The sequence below is a fragment of the Microtus ochrogaster genome, chromosome 6 (genome assembly GCF_000317375.1).
Source record: "Microtus ochrogaster isolate Prairie Vole_2 chromosome 6, MicOch1.0, whole genome shotgun sequence".
NCBI classification, from domain to species: domain Eukaryota; kingdom Metazoa; phylum Chordata; class Mammalia; order Rodentia; family Cricetidae; genus Microtus; species Microtus ochrogaster.
In genome coordinates, this window is record NC_022013.1 from 64,657,226 (window position 1) to 64,672,031 (window position 14,806).

The 14,806-nt window shown below is 50.6% G+C and overlaps 1 protein-coding gene across 1 annotated transcript in view; it reads left to right on the forward strand.

Moving 5' to 3' along the window:
* The window catches only part of Anxa11 (annexin A11), a 43,223-nt gene that overhangs the window by 26,524 nt on the left and 1,893 nt on the right, over positions 1-14,806 (forward strand). The window contains exons 2-14 of the mRNA XM_005348706.3: positions 548-610; positions 1,599-1,714; positions 3,915-4,301; positions 5,371-5,458; positions 5,651-5,745; positions 6,226-6,339; positions 8,033-8,123; positions 8,500-8,579; positions 8,725-8,781; positions 10,391-10,484; positions 13,137-13,232; positions 14,149-14,207; positions 14,353-14,475. Of these exons, the coding sequence (XP_005348763.1) occupies positions 556-610; positions 1,599-1,714; positions 3,915-4,301; positions 5,371-5,458; positions 5,651-5,745; positions 6,226-6,339; positions 8,033-8,123; positions 8,500-8,579; positions 8,725-8,781; positions 10,391-10,484; positions 13,137-13,232; positions 14,149-14,207; positions 14,353-14,475 (1,455 nt within the window). The 5' untranslated portion in view covers positions 548-555. The remainder of the gene's footprint in view (positions 1-547; positions 611-1,598; positions 1,715-3,914; positions 4,302-5,370; positions 5,459-5,650; positions 5,746-6,225; positions 6,340-8,032; positions 8,124-8,499; positions 8,580-8,724; positions 8,782-10,390; positions 10,485-13,136; positions 13,233-14,148; positions 14,208-14,352; positions 14,476-14,806) is intronic.

Genomic DNA, 14,806 nt, shown 5'->3' on the forward strand with positions numbered 1-14,806 from the left:
GAATGATGACTCCTATATAACCGTGTTGTTTTTGTTAGAGAATGGAATGCCCAGGAGAGGCATCGATCAGCCATTTACAGAGTGTGCAGCAGCTGCTCTATACTTGCGGTTTGGGTCTGATCCTGGGGCTGGGGAGTGGGGGTGTTTGCTGTGGCAAGCTTGAGAGTTGTAGATGGGATGCAGAAAAATGGGGTTCTCCCCTGCTGTGGGAAGGATAGTGATAAGGACAAGAAAGATGAGACAGGAACACATGGAGCCTGAGGCAGAGCTCTATCTAGAATATGATTATCAGAGCAGACCAGGCCTGGGGGAGCAGCTGTCAAGGAACCTCGCTGGCTTGTGGGATTGTACCCTCCTGTATCCTTGGGGTGGGCCTGACCTAACTGGAGGTCCAGCAGGGAAGTGGACTGGATTGCACTGGTGCACAGGGGAATTAATCCCTCCTGTAGGGGGCTGGCAGGGGATTGTGTTCCAAGAAGCAGATCCCAGCAGGCCTGGTGAGGAGCATGCTCATTGTAATCTGAATACACTTTTCCTTCTTTTCCAGGTTTAACCATGAGCTACCCAGGCTACCCTCCACCTGCAGGTGGTTACCCTCCAGCTGCTCCAGGTAAGAGGGCCTGGGTGGATCCTTTGTGCAAAAAGATGGAGTTTGGTTCTCTTAGGCCCCAGAGGGGTCACCCGTTGGGACAGTGGCTGGCTCTCCAATTTGGATTTGGCTGGTTCTGGGAGGGCCTTATTAGCTGAGAAAGGCCTGCCACACTCTGAGACTCTTTCTCCTTTGCAAGGTAGTTTCAAGGTTCTTTTCCTCCCCTGGCTGTACTGACAGCCTGTAGGAGTGCCCACCAAAGTACTGCTTCTAGCCACCTACCCTGTTTCAAGGAGTATGGTTTTGGATTCTCTTCTGCTGAGGCCAATACCAAGGGTTGCTTCACTGTCCCTTCCTGTCTGTCCCTCCCTGTAGCTACCGAGAGCCGTGGTGATAAGGTGACACTACTCACATAGGGAGGCCGCAGGGCTTATCTTCCTTCTGAAACCGTCCCTTCTCCAGCAGACATTCTGCTGTTGTGATGGCATGCTCCTGGGATTAGAAAGCCCTGGGTGAGACCACATTTCTGGCTCAGCCCTTACCTCAGCAGCCTGACATCACGCTTGTCATCGTCTCCAGTTGTCTGCAAATATGAATGAAAGCGGTTGAGCGCCTTGCCCATGATGCACAGCCAGCCAGCTCCTTGCTACTGTCTTTTATGGTGTCTGTGTCCTCTGACAGTCTGAGAATCCTTAGCATTTGTGGAGCTCCCTGCTGTCACATGCTCAGCACAGAGCCCAAACCTGTATCTGTTCTCTCTCCCCATGGTGCTGGTTTTGAGAGGACAAAGCTTACTTGGATCCCCACAGAGGGCTGAAACGGCCTTTTTCCCTGGAATAAGGGAACGAACGTTCCTCTCCTTCCCCTGACCCTCTTGCTCCAGTCTTTCTGGGTATTTATAACATTGGCATGAATCCCTGCTTGACTACCGCAGCATGTTCCTCTGCAGCCCTTTCTGCCCTTTCTTTGGGCCAGGTATGTGAGCTGATGAGTTTGGTGTTGCTTTCAGGTGGCGGTCCCTGGGGAGGGGCTGCCTATCCTCCTCCTCCCAGCATGCCCCCCATCGGACTGGATAACGTGGCCAACTATGCAGGGCAGTTCAACCAGGACTACCTCTCAGGCATGGTGAGTCAGGCCCCTGCCAAAGTACCCTGGGCTAGTGGCTGCAGGGCTATAGAGATCAAGGCTCCAGAGATACCTCATGCCTGTCTATGTGAGCAGAGTTCTGAGCAGAAACTTAGAATATGAGGGTCATCTGCTTACCGCCCCTCTCCAGGCGTCAATTTTCCATCTATATGTGGGGTAGAGATTCTTTGAGCTGATGATCTTCTCAGGTCTCTTTGGTTCTGGGAGGTTGGGTAAGGCTGGTACCTGTGGGAAATTTCTTGAGAATGTCTCATGAGCTGAGCACAAATCCTGGAGGGAAGAGAGGGTGGTTGTGGAGAGGTATGGGGGTGTTAGACTTACAGATTCTGTTTTGGTTGGGACTTGGCGGTCATGTCGCAGGTAGGTTAGGCTGTACTTGTTTTTATTTGTTGTTTTGCTTTTAGAAGAGTGTATTTTTTTAAAAGATTTATTTATTGTGTACACAATATTCTGTCTGCCTGTATGTTTGCATGCCAAAAGAAGGTACCGGTTCTTGCTATAGATGGTTGTAAGCCTCCATGTAGTTGCTGGGAATTGAACTCAGGACCTCTAAGAGAGCAGCCAGCACTCTTAATCTCTGAGCCATCTCTCTAACCCTAGAAGAGTGCATCTTATAATCAGAAAACAAATGTGCCCTTAATGGGAACAGTGCAACTAGTAGACACCCAAATACAGCAAACAAAATCTCTGGGCTGGGAGATAAGGTAGTCAAGTGCTTATTTTATCAGCCTTAGGCCCAGAGTTCAATTCCTGAAAAAAGCCAGGTGTGGTAGTCCTTGTAATCCTAGTGCTAGGGAAGTGAAGACAGGCAGATCCACTGGGTTTGCTGACTAGCCAGACTAGCCTACATGGTGATCCCAGATAGATTCTGACTCTAACAAGGTAAACAGCATATAACCTTGACCTCCATGTGTATCTGGAGGTCATACATGCTTAGCATCTCTGGAATGGAGACAGAAAATAACTTGTGTTACCAGATGGCGATATTGGAAAGTGACAGGTGTTTCTGAGCATTGTGGCATGCACTTAGCATTCTGTAAGTAAATTCATGAGGACTAAAAGTTCCAGCCCAGCCTGGGCAACATAGAAAAACCCTGCCTCAAAAGAGAAGAATCAAAAGGAAGAACAGAGAGGGTGGGTAAGAGAAGGGGAGAAAAGAGTAAGGAAGATAGGAAATACAAACATGGCCCTGATGGCATGGGCCTATGATCTTAGCTTCTTGGAAGGCTAAAGTAGGAGGATCTCAAGTTCATGGTCCATTTGGGCTACAGGGTGAGTTCAAGGCCAGCCTGGGCAACATAGTGAGTCATTGTCTCAAAGTAAGAAGTAAAAAGAGATAGGGATATAATGGTTAGTGATAGAGCATTTGCCTATAATGCATGAAGCCATGGATTCAATCCCTAGTACAGGGAGGAGGGGTCAGAGGTGCTGGTGGGGCACTGTAGACTGAAGACCTTAAAGTGGGAGATGAAAAGGGACTTTGAACCAAGATCCGACATGGTAGAGAAATGTGCTTTGTCAATGTCTAGGAACAGCCAGTCCTTGAGATGGCCATGGGCCTGCTGAGCTTGGGGACAGTGAAGAATAGGTCTTTGTGGTTGACGAAGGGAAGTGAGGGATGAAGATGGTGGGACCCATTCTGCATTGGGCATCAGAGGCTGAGGTGAAGATTCAATTCAGTCTTTTGTTCTGGGCACATGCAAGCTACCCAAGCCCCACCTACCTCAATTGACTATTAGCAAACTCGTGTGATGGGGCCACCCCATGCCTACAGAAGGGGCCCCTCTACTTTCTGGGTTCTTGAGTGGTTGGCTGTGCCCAATTAGTCTTAGTTGAAAGAAGCAGCCTCATCTTCCATGTTTCCATATCCAGAAGGGTTGGAGAGTCTGGTTTATATATAGAGCGATCCATGTCAGAGTCCAGTCGCTCTGCTCACTGAGCAAGTGTACCCATCATCCATGGTAGGACTGCCTTTCTTGTCCCAGTGGGGTGGTGATAGGACTGAGCAAGTGGAATGATGTCTGCATTCATTGCTAGGTGTACATAGTGCCGTGGGAGGGGCGGTTCTGGTAGGGGGCTCCTTACCTAGAGCCATTGCTAAACTCCATAAGGGTAGAGAGGCAGGGCACTGGCCTTTCTGGGCCTATGAGTCTCAGGCTCTACTTTGTGTACTTGGCAGGCAAGCAACATGTCTGGGACATTTGGAGGCGCCAACATGCCAAACCTGTATCCTGGAGCTCCTGGGAGTGGCTATCCTCCAGTCCCCCCTGGTGGCTTTGGGCAGCCCCCTCCTGCCCAGCAGCCTGTCCCTCCTTATGGAATGTACCCACCCCCAGGGGGAAACCCACCTTCTGGGATGCCCTCATATCCATCATACCCAGGGGCCCCTGTGCCAGGCCAACCCATGCCACCCCCTGGGCAGCAAACCCCAGGGGCCTATCCTGGACAGCCTCCAATGACCTATCCTGGACAGTCACCGATGCCACCCCCTGGGCAGCAGCCAGTGCCAAGTTATCCAGGATACTCAGGATCCGGTACCGTTACTCCTGCTGTTCCTCCAGCCCAGGTGAGTGCTGTCCAAATTGAGTTCAAAGGATGGACTCTGGTCCAGCCAGCAAGGCCTTGGGGCATTGAAGGCACAAAGGAGAAGCTCAGGCCTCTAGTTACAGCAGACTGTTTTAGCAAAACCATGCTGATTTCTCTTGTGCTCCCCACCCCAGGGCATACTCCTTAAGGTCAGGAAGCACTGCCCTCGTTGTTCGTAGTGTGAGATGACTCCTAAGGCGTCAGTCTCATGGCCTCATGTCCAACAGGCCCATTATGTGGCCCCCTAGACAAATGTAAAGGATTCTCAGAATCCTCTCTGAGTAGAGAAGATTAGCAGTTCTGCCAGGGTTTATCTGGGCTCATTCTGGAGAGCAGTGCATGTTTGCGATGCCTAGAATTCATTGTCATGGTTACATGACCAAACCAGCCAAACACGGGGCTAGTGGTGTGTGCTGGCTTACTACTTTTAGACAGGGTCCTTTACCTCTCCTTCCTTCCATTCCTCCCCTTGTACTACTGCCCACTCTCTCCTCCTCTGCACTGGTACCCACTCCCTTATCTCTTCTCTGAGCATGTTCTTACTGCCTTGATGACCAGCACATACTAGCCACTAAAAAGATCACTCACTAGGCAACAGTAAGCCTGTGTATAAATACCTGAAGGAAACACACCTTAAAAGGAGGAAGGTTGACTTTGGCTGCTTGGGCCTTGTCACTGTGGGCCTGTGTGGGCAAAACATCATTGTAAGGAGCTGTTGGTGAATCAAAGCTGTCTATACCTCCTAGCAGACGGGAAGCAAAGAATGAAAGGGGCATGGGCCCCAATATCCCCTTCAAGGACCTGTTCCACTCCTAGTGACCTACTGTCTTCCCAGTAACCACTTCTAACAGTAACTGGTTTCTAAACAGAACCATCGCCACCTGAGCCTTGGGGTGCTTATGTCTAGTACTTTTGACTTCGAGTTTCCTTTAGATACCTCAGCTCTTAGAGAGGGGGGCATTATCTGGGGTGTAGGAGGAGGTGGAAGAGTCTTGTACCTTAGGGTGGCATGGGTGGATCATCTTACCTGTGGCTATTTGTTTGAGTAGTATGGAAACCGAGGCACCATCACAGATGCTTCTGGATTTGACCCCTTGCGAGATGCTGAGGTCCTTCGGAAGGCCATGAAGGGCTTTGGTAAGAGACTAGACTGAGGCAGAGGCAGGCAGATCCCTGGGCAGTTCACTGTGTGGGAGGGGTAGGCAAGCCTGGCCAGGGAGATGAAAGAAGAGCTGTCTTAGATGTCCAGGAGAATGACTGGAGAGCCCATGGCCACACCGTAGAGCATCCTCTTAACCTGCAGCATGCCTCCTCCTTCCTCTGTCTTAGGAACGGATGAACAAGCCATCATCGATTGTCTAGGGAGCCGTTCTAACAAGCAGCGGCAGCAGATCCTTCTGTCCTTCAAGACAGCCTATGGCAAGGTGAGGGGCAGAGGGGAATGCAGGAAGACGGCTGAGGCCTGCTTCTCCTAAGCCCAGCTCCAGGGCCTACAACCAGCATAGCTACAGGCCCACTCACTCTGCTTTTCCGGGAACTGGGACCTCATAGGACTAGATCTCCAGGATGGACAGCAGGCTTAGTTAGGGTTGTTTCAGGGTCTAGCTTTGGCTTTGCCTAATCAAGTATGTAGATAGGTCATTTTTTCCCCCCTACCCAGCCTCCATTTCCCCTCCTCTGCTTGCAGGGGACCCAGGAGGTTTAGTTAATGGAAGAGCTTTGGTGGAAAAGGATTAAGGAGCTTGCGTTATGAGCTCCCTGGGTTTTGAGTCTTAGGTAAAGTACATTAATACGGAATATGTTAGTGCTCTTGCTCAGGCTTCTTCCCATGGCTGGACTGATACTTTCAGCCCCTTCGTCTGCAGTGTTCTGCAGCTGTGTATTTTGTTTGTGTGTCCAATCAGGATTTGATCAAAGACCTAAAATCAGAGTTGTCAGGAAACTTTGAGAAGACTATCCTGGCCCTGATGAAGACCCCGGTCCTGTTTGATGTCTGTGAGATAAAGGAAGCCATCAAGGTGTGTCCTTGTGCTTGTGGGTGCCTGCCGTCACGTGTGTGCATAGGACTGAGTGATGTGTTACCTACTCACTAGGTGCTGCCTACCCTGACTTCTGGGCATTCCTGGCTACAGCCCATGAGACTTAGAAGGAGTGCATAGTAGTTTTTTAGAGAGGCAGGTAACGTTATTCCTCACAGGGACTATCTGTCTCCATCGCAGGAGAGGACCAGGCTGGGGTTATGGAGTTACAGATAACAGAAGGGGTTTAAGGCTGTTGTTGATGATTCTCACCCAGTAGAACCCTTGCTGGCAAATAGCAGCGTGTCTGAGGAGCCAGAGCAGCAGAGAAGAACACCTCCCCGTTAGGGATGGGAGTGGTAGAGCTGGAACACAGACAGAGACCTCTGCCTTCGTCTCCACTGCTTTCTGAGCACCACCTCACTCTCCTGGCTGCTGGGTCTGTCCTGTGCAGTATCAGAGATGTCTGTCCTGTGCAGTATCAGAGATGTCTGTCCTGTGCAGTATCAGAGATGTCTGTCCCCACATCTGCCCCCTCCCAGACATCCAACTCCAGAAGAACCCAAATTCCTCACGGGGCCTTTTCCTGCGACTTAACTTGACTGTCTGTCTTCCTAGGTCTGTGTGGGCTCTACAGCCACTTGGCTGTGTGTCCTGTGAGTAGAGGTGGGTCCCTACATGGCACCCTGATGGAGCTACTCGCTCAGAGGCATGCTGGGCACAACAGATTCCACTTCCGCTAGAGGTTGAGAGCTTGGTATGTGGTCTGGAAGGGAGAGAAGACCACTGAAATCCAGTGCCTGTTGTAGACTAGAGGGAGCTAAGGACAGATAGGATGACAATGGCCTTGGCCTAGGAGTGTTCAGAACCCACCTCCAGTTTTAGGAGAAGTTGGCGGAATGCTAGAACATCACAGGTGTGCTGAATAGCTGTTGTGTCCCTGAGCACCGTGAGAGGAGACAGTGGATATTCTTTCAGGACATACAGGGAGATTTGGCTAAGGTGCAAATGTGCCCATCCTTTGTAAGTCAGTAGCATGCCAGCCGTGGTATCATGAAACACACGTCAGCTAGATGTTCTTCACAAATTAGCCCATTCCGTCCCACTAAGGACTCCTTGGGAGGTAGGCACACATACACTCCCTTTATAGACAAGAAACTTGCTGGAGGTTGCACAGTGAGCTGCAGAGCTAAGATTCAGGCTGCTACAAAAGCCAGGCCTCCATCCTGTTTTCTACCTTCCTGCCGTCCGGGGCACAGCCATTCCTTTTGTCCCTTCTGGCTTCTTTTCCTAGATGTCTCCAGACAGTTCACTCGGGACTCTAGCTTTTTCGTATCCGTTACAATCGTACTTTTGGACTTTTTCTGCAGCCGTTCACTATCTCACTCAGGGCCAGAACTTGGCAGAAACACTTTGATGTGCACCTCAGCCTGACTCAGCTGGGTGTGGCGTGGGATAGTCACTGTACACTTCCCCTTTTCTCATTCAGTTTCCTGGTGCATGGGGATGACCCCACGTGTGGTGCTTACTGTGTCCTTATCTCATTTTCTAGGGCTGGGAGGGAAGCTGGCTTCTCAGGCATGAGTGGGGTATGTGTGTCTGTGTTGGGGGGCCTCTGTTGCTGATGCCCTTCTGGATGCTAGTGAGGGCCCAGTCACCAGCAAGAGGTCTGTTACATTCTCTGCTACCATAGGGAGCTGGTACTGATGAGGCCTGCCTGATCGAAATCCTCGCTTCCCGAAGTAATGAGCACATCCAGGAACTAAACAGAGCCTACAAAACAGGTTGGAAGCTCCCTGGCCTCTGCTCTTTACAGATGGTTTTGCTTCCGAAGCTTCAATGTCCTTGGCCTCTTTGTCCCCTATTTCCTTTCATGCCCAACTCTCTGGGCTTTGATCCAAAGCCTAGCCCTGCACGCTGTTTACATACAGGGCAGGTGCCTGTGGTTGGGAAGGGTGGGGAAAATCTTGTGGGCTTTGGGCCAGGCCTGACCAGAGGTCAGATCAGCCTGGAGTCGTAAACTTATATGATCCTAGAAGGTTCGACGGGGCACCTGTCGCCTCCAGTCTGAGTGAGACCCATGGACCCTTGTCATGCCAATCCCCCCTCCCCCTGCTAACTATATCTTTAGAGATAGCAGGCCTGGTGTGTGTTTTTCAGAATTTAAAAAGACTCTGGAGGAGGCCATTCGAAGTGACACATCAGGACACTTCCAGCGGCTCCTCATCTCTCTCTCTCAGGTACCTTCCTCACAATGGGATGTTGGAGAGGAAACTGGAAGGCGGGAGAGGAGAGGGGGTGCATCAAAGCACTGGCAGATGAATGAGGAGGGAAGGGTGTGATCTTCCGAAAAGTGGCTTGACCTTACAGCCTCGTTCCTTTCAGGGAAACCGTGATGAGAGCACAAACGTGGACATGTCCCTTGTGCAGAGAGATGTCCAGGTGCGTATGGTGGCCAACTGCGGGCTATAAACTAGAGTTGGGCCACACCTCCTGCTTTGTGGTTAGGTTCTCAGTGGTGGGAAGAGCGGTAGACACTGGTCGGTTCCGTGTTTCTGAGGGGCTCAGATACTTGAACAGGCCCCCAGCCCTCTGGGTTTCCCAGGGTAATAAATGCTGCAGCAGATCACAGGGGTGTGGAACTTGCCGCAATAGGGTACTTTCCCATGTAGGTACTGTTAGGTGTGTGAAGGTGCCTGTCTATCCAGCTCCTGAGTTTGCGGACTTAGAAATGAGCTGTCACCTTAGCCCTAAATCCTTAAACTTCGTCATTATTGCTTTATGAGTTGAAGGCGGAAGAGGCATATCTGAATTACTACCCGCTGGGCAGTTCAGTCTGTCCTGCCTTCTTAGCAGGTGGCCGGGCCTCCCCCAGCCTTCTGGGAAAGGCTGGCTTCTGCCCTCTTCTCCCTTCTTGACCTGCTCAGATCTCAACCTGACAGTGTCCCAGGGCATCAGTGCCCTTAACTTCATGACTGTCTGGGGCAAGGTTGCTTGCTGATTGGCAAATAGTTGTGGTTCAAACCTTCATAGGTCTTAAAAAGCTCTGATGCCCAATTCAACAAACATGATACATGTAATAAACCATGGAGAAAGGGCTGGGGGAAGCCCCACATCTGTTTTTTTTTTAAAGATTTGTTTTTATATTGATGAATGTCTTGCCTACATGCATGTCTGTGAATTATATGTATGCCTGGTGCCTGTGGTGTGGGGTCAGAAGAAGGTGTTGGGTTCACTGCTGAGCTATCTCCATTCCGGGGACTAGTTTTGTTTAGTTTTTTGTTTGTTTTGTTTTTGTTTTTTTCTGAGATGGGTTCTCTGTGTAGCTCTGGCTATCCTAGAACTCACTCTGTAGACCAGGCTAGCCTCGAGCTCATAGAGATCCGCCTGCCTCTGCCTCTCGAGTGCTGGTAATAAAGGCGTGTGCCACCACCACCTGGCTCATAATTGGTTTTTAAGTGTGATAGTTATCATCATCCCAAGTATTTCTTAAAGAGGGGGAAGCTGCTTTTCGTGATTGGGAAATGAATGTCACATAGAAATCTGGCAACTGGCTTCTCTTGAGATGTTGGCCTGTCAGCCAAGGACCTGCACTCCTTCCTATTGCTAAGAAGTGCTGCTCTGAGGAGCTGGCTGGGGTCCCTTCTAGTTTTCCCGCTCATCTTTTTCTCCATAAGACCCCTTGGGCTTCAGAGTCATGATCTCAAGTCAGATCTAATCCTTATATTTTCTGTATAAGAAGATCGAGGCCCAGGAGCCAGAGCCGCGTCTAGCAAGCTGCTTCCGAGCTAGGACTTGAGTCCAGGCTTCTCTTCCCTCCTTTGTGGCGCTGGGCTCTGGTCTCAGAATCCTCTGTGCTCCACATGGGCAGATGAGAGGATGTGGATAGCCGAGTCTGGGTCTGCAGCAAGCGCAGCTTGCAGGGTTCAGAAGACCTGCGCTTCTACTCCAGGGCCCTGCCCTTCCATGGGCTCTGCAGAGCTAAATGCTGCCTAGGTGATCTGAGCCTGGGACCTACTTGCTGTATACATGCATCTTCCTCCCTATCCAGGAGTTGTATGCAGCCGGGGAGAACCGCCTAGGAACAGATGAGTCCAAGTTCAATGCAATTCTGTGCGCGAGGAGCCGGGCGCACCTGGTGGCAGGTAAGACAGCCCTGGGTCAGCCAGGGGAGGGCAGACAGGGCAGTACATGGAGAAAGCCTACAGGATATTCGGCTGGTGTCTCTGCATGGATTTTCACTAAAGGATTTTCACTAAAAGACACTGAAAACATTTCCTGCAAACTTTGCTTGTAGGACAAAGGAAAAGACGAGGAAGTAGGTTGCCGTGCACTGAAATGAGGGATGTCAGCGTGGGGAAAGCAGTGGTCCAGCAGGCAGAAGCACAGTTCTCCTCTGACCTTCACACACAGGGCATGTGCCTTTCCCCTTAGTAGCAACAAATAAACACAAAACAAAAAGAAAAGACATTCCCGCACTGCAGGGTAACATTTACTTATTGAATATGTAAAAGTAGGTTTCTATCAGGTGTAGTCTGTTTTCATGGGTTCAGCTTCATGTCAGGAGACAAGTATTCAGTACAGCCTGGAACAGAAAAAGAACGGACTGGAACCAGATAGAAGGTGAAGGGATAGAGTTCAGGGAGGGTTGGCTTAGTCCTCTCTGGTATAAGACTGTGAGATTCAAAGTCCTGAGCAAGATAGGTGCAAAGATTTTCCAGCATGGCCCAGGAACAGCCAAGGGGCTTCGCGTATCTGGAGCAGATAGAATGATGGTAGCAGGAGGCAGGATCAGGTGGTGAACTCTGCTGACAGTTCAGGGAGTTAGGGGTTCATCCTGAGAAGGCCAGGAGTCACGGGGGGGGGGCGCTTAGACGACAACATGCTGCCAGATTCCCTAGGTGACCTTGGGCATCAGGTGTGAAGAAAAGAGGGTGAAGGATTCACAGTTGAGCAGGAGACAGTGGTAGCCTGGATAGAGAGTTGGGGTAGAAGGGACTAGAGTCCAGCCTGCTTGTGGGTAAGCTGGACATGGTGTGTTGGAGTCAGGCGGCCTAGGAGGACGAGGATTCCATCAGCTGAGCAAGTGGAAAGGCAGTGGCCCTCAGCTGAGATTAGGAGCTGTGGGCGGAATAGAGCAGAGGACATCAGAAAGGTAATGCTGATGAGCTGATGAGCCCGGATGTCAGGAGAGGTCTTGGGCTTGGAAGGTTGGGGGCTGTGGGGGCTCAAGTATCTGAGGCCTTGGGATTATGAGAAGGTCTTCTTGGGAGGAAGACTAGAGAGAGGCCCTGCCAGCAGAGTATAGGACAGCTAAGGTTGTAGGAGCTGCAGGGGAGGGGTGAGGTAAGGATCATAGCACTGCAGCTTGTGTCCCAGGGCCTCCTACCTGGACACACAGGACGGGAGAGGTGTTCTCTCAGTCTCAGGGTTGGCACGAGGCCAATGAGTGAGTTTGTTAAGTTTGAAACTGGCTATGTAGACCAGGCTGGCCTCAAACTGGCTGTGCAGACCAGGCTGGCCTCAAACTCTGCTTTCTGAGAGCTGGAATTAAAGGCATGTGCCACCACACCCAGCTATGTTATATTCTCTCTCTCTCTCTCTCTCTCTCTCTCTCTCTCTCTCTCTCTCTCTGTCTCTGTCTCTCTATCATATCTATACCACTTAGCGTCACTAGTACATTGTTCTGTCCATTGATGTAGTGCCCTCTACTGGAGCACGGGCAGCTTCTCAGAGGCCACATTCTTAAACCTGACTCTCTAGCATCCCTCAGTGGGCTCTAGTGTTGCTTCTTCTTGTAGGAGCCAGCAGCTTGTTCCGTGGCAGTCAACAGCTCTTGGGTTTATAATGAAGGGTTTTCAGCATGACAGAACAATGTGGGTTATTGTGTCTGAGTGGGTCATGGCTCACAGTGGGGTAGAGCAGGCTGGGAATTTGGAGATTTGCGGAAGAGAGCAGAGGGTGTCAAGATGGGTAAGCAGACCGACTGCCCTGATAGCATAAAACTTAAGGCAGAGGGTGTGGCTTCCTGTGAGCTGCACTATAGCAGACCCAGGGCAGAGGTGAAGGAGGCAGGACTTCTCGTGCGACAGTACTGGGCTGGGCCTAAGCAACGAGAATATGTTTTCTTAGAGTTTTGGATGCCAGTAAGCTTGTCAGGGTTGTTTTCTTCTGCAGCTTCTCTCTCTGGGTAAGTCTCTTGTTCCTGTGTCCCCACATAGTCTCCTCCTGCATAGATGTTCACAGTTTGTGATGACATGCTGTCCAACAAGCTCCTGTGTAAATATCATCAGTCAAGAAATACTCTAGGTAGTGACATGTGTAATCCTAGCTACCTGAGCGGCTGAGACGGGGGTCCCTTAAAGCCAGAAGGTTTATATGATGTGGCTCCATCACACACAAAAAACAGAAATGCATTTATTATGGCAGTGTAGTGAAAGGCGTAGGTTGGCCCTGTGTGACTTAAATAAACTCAGAACACATGGACATACGGGAGAGTGGAGTCCTCTACCACAGATCCTTGTTGGTTACAAAGTCCGTCGTACTTAGTGGGACTTGGAGAGAGCTGTGGTTGTGTGTGAAAAGTAAAAGGCAGAGGCCCCTAAGTCAAGCTGTCTCAGACCGAGATTTGTTGGTTCACACACATACCTGACCTGTTTGTGGATGCCGCCGATTAGCTAGGCTCAGGTCCTGCCAGCATGGCGTTTATCCTGGGGTGCTGAGGGTCAGGACTGCAACATGGAAATTTGAGAGAACATGATTCAGAATATAACATGTTCCTTCTACTTTCCTCCTAGTTTTCAACGAGTATCAGAGGATGACGGGCCGAGACATTGAGAAGAGCATCTGCCGGGAGATGTCTGGGGACCTGGAGCAGGGAATGCTGGCTGTGGGTAGGTGTCTGGAGCTTCATTTGCCTGCCTGCCCGCCCACTGGGTGCTCAGTGTCCTGTGGTCGAAGGTGGTGTAGTGAGAGAACCACAGAATCTGAGTTCGCTAATCCGAACCATCTGTCTGGTGGGAATCCATGAGTCCCTGGCCTCTGGGACAGAGGAGTCTGTGTTTGCAGTGCTGCTCTGCAGAACCGAGCTACAGTGTGGGCATTAGTGGGGGCCTGTCCAACTGCTCTCCTGGAGGAAGGTGACTCACATCCTGCCAAGTTTATTCCAAAAATACGTCCATGCAGGCAATTGTCAGCTGTCTGTGATAGAAACACATGGAAAGATTTTTTTACTTGCAACAGCAAAACAGGGCCCGTTCTAGGGAATGCTGGCCAAGCTTCCAGCATGGGGAGTGCCTCTCGCAGCGCTGTGCCCTCTACAGCAGATCTTGGAGGCTCTGGGAACCTCTCCCTAATGTGGAGTTGGGTTCTTGCCCATCAGCCCTTGCCACCTCTCTTTATACTTGCCAGGAGAAATCAGTTTGCGCCATTTCTTTTAGTATGTTTTTCTTGGCTCTTTCTGACTAGAACAGACAATAGATCCTCATTTCCTTGCATAGTCTGAGAAAAACACCACATCCCCTTAGCTTTCCTTTTCTTCCATGAGGGTCTTTCTGTTTGACCCCCTCATGCCTAGGCACCCATAAAGTTGGTGCCTCTTTTCATCATTAAGTCCCCACTCTGCCCAGTCCCGGTGGTTTTTGCCCAGTGATGCCAAGAAAGGGGTTAGGTTGATGGTCCTAGTTCGTGTGGAGCCATATTCACGGGATAGAGCCAGCAGGAAAGAGAAGTAGGTAGGTTGTGCCAGATTTGATGTCCAGTGTGTGCCCTCCTTGGTCCTGCAGACCTCATACTGTGTTCCTTTTGTAGTGAAATGCCTGAAGAACACCCCCGCCTTCTTTGCTGAAAGACTCAACAAGGCTATGCGGGTATGTAGTGCTTGTGTCTAGGGGTCCCTGATCTAAGACATCTTAGAGTATTCTGGGTCTAAGGGGTTCACAGGGGGCTGCGTGTAGAAGATTCGTGGGAGGGTGGGAAGCCCCATTGCATACTCTTATCTCTGTGACTCTTCAGGGAGCAGGAACAAAAGACCGAACTCTGATTCGCATCATGGTGTCTCGAAGCGAGACTGACCTCCTGGATATCCGAGCAGAGTATAAGCGGATGTATGGCAAGTCACTGTACCACGATATCACGGTACGGGCTCGGGGCCAACAAGGCCCTCCCTGTCTCCTTCCCCTCTCGCTATGTTTGGCCTACTGGGCTTCTTCATCCAGTCACCTCCAAACAGATGACAAGATCCTGAGGAAAGGGCAGGTCACAACCCTGTGACCCCATGTTTCCACCTTCTAGGACCCCAGTTCTTAATAACTGGACAGGCTTGTCTGCCAATGGCATAGAGAAATCTCAGGCCTTACTTCTTCCTGTCCCTAACCCTCAGAATCCCTACCACTCTGTGAAGGTTTGGTCCACCAAGGAGAGCTCATATCTGTGAAGCTCAGCTCTTGTTTGCTGCATGTAGCTTTTT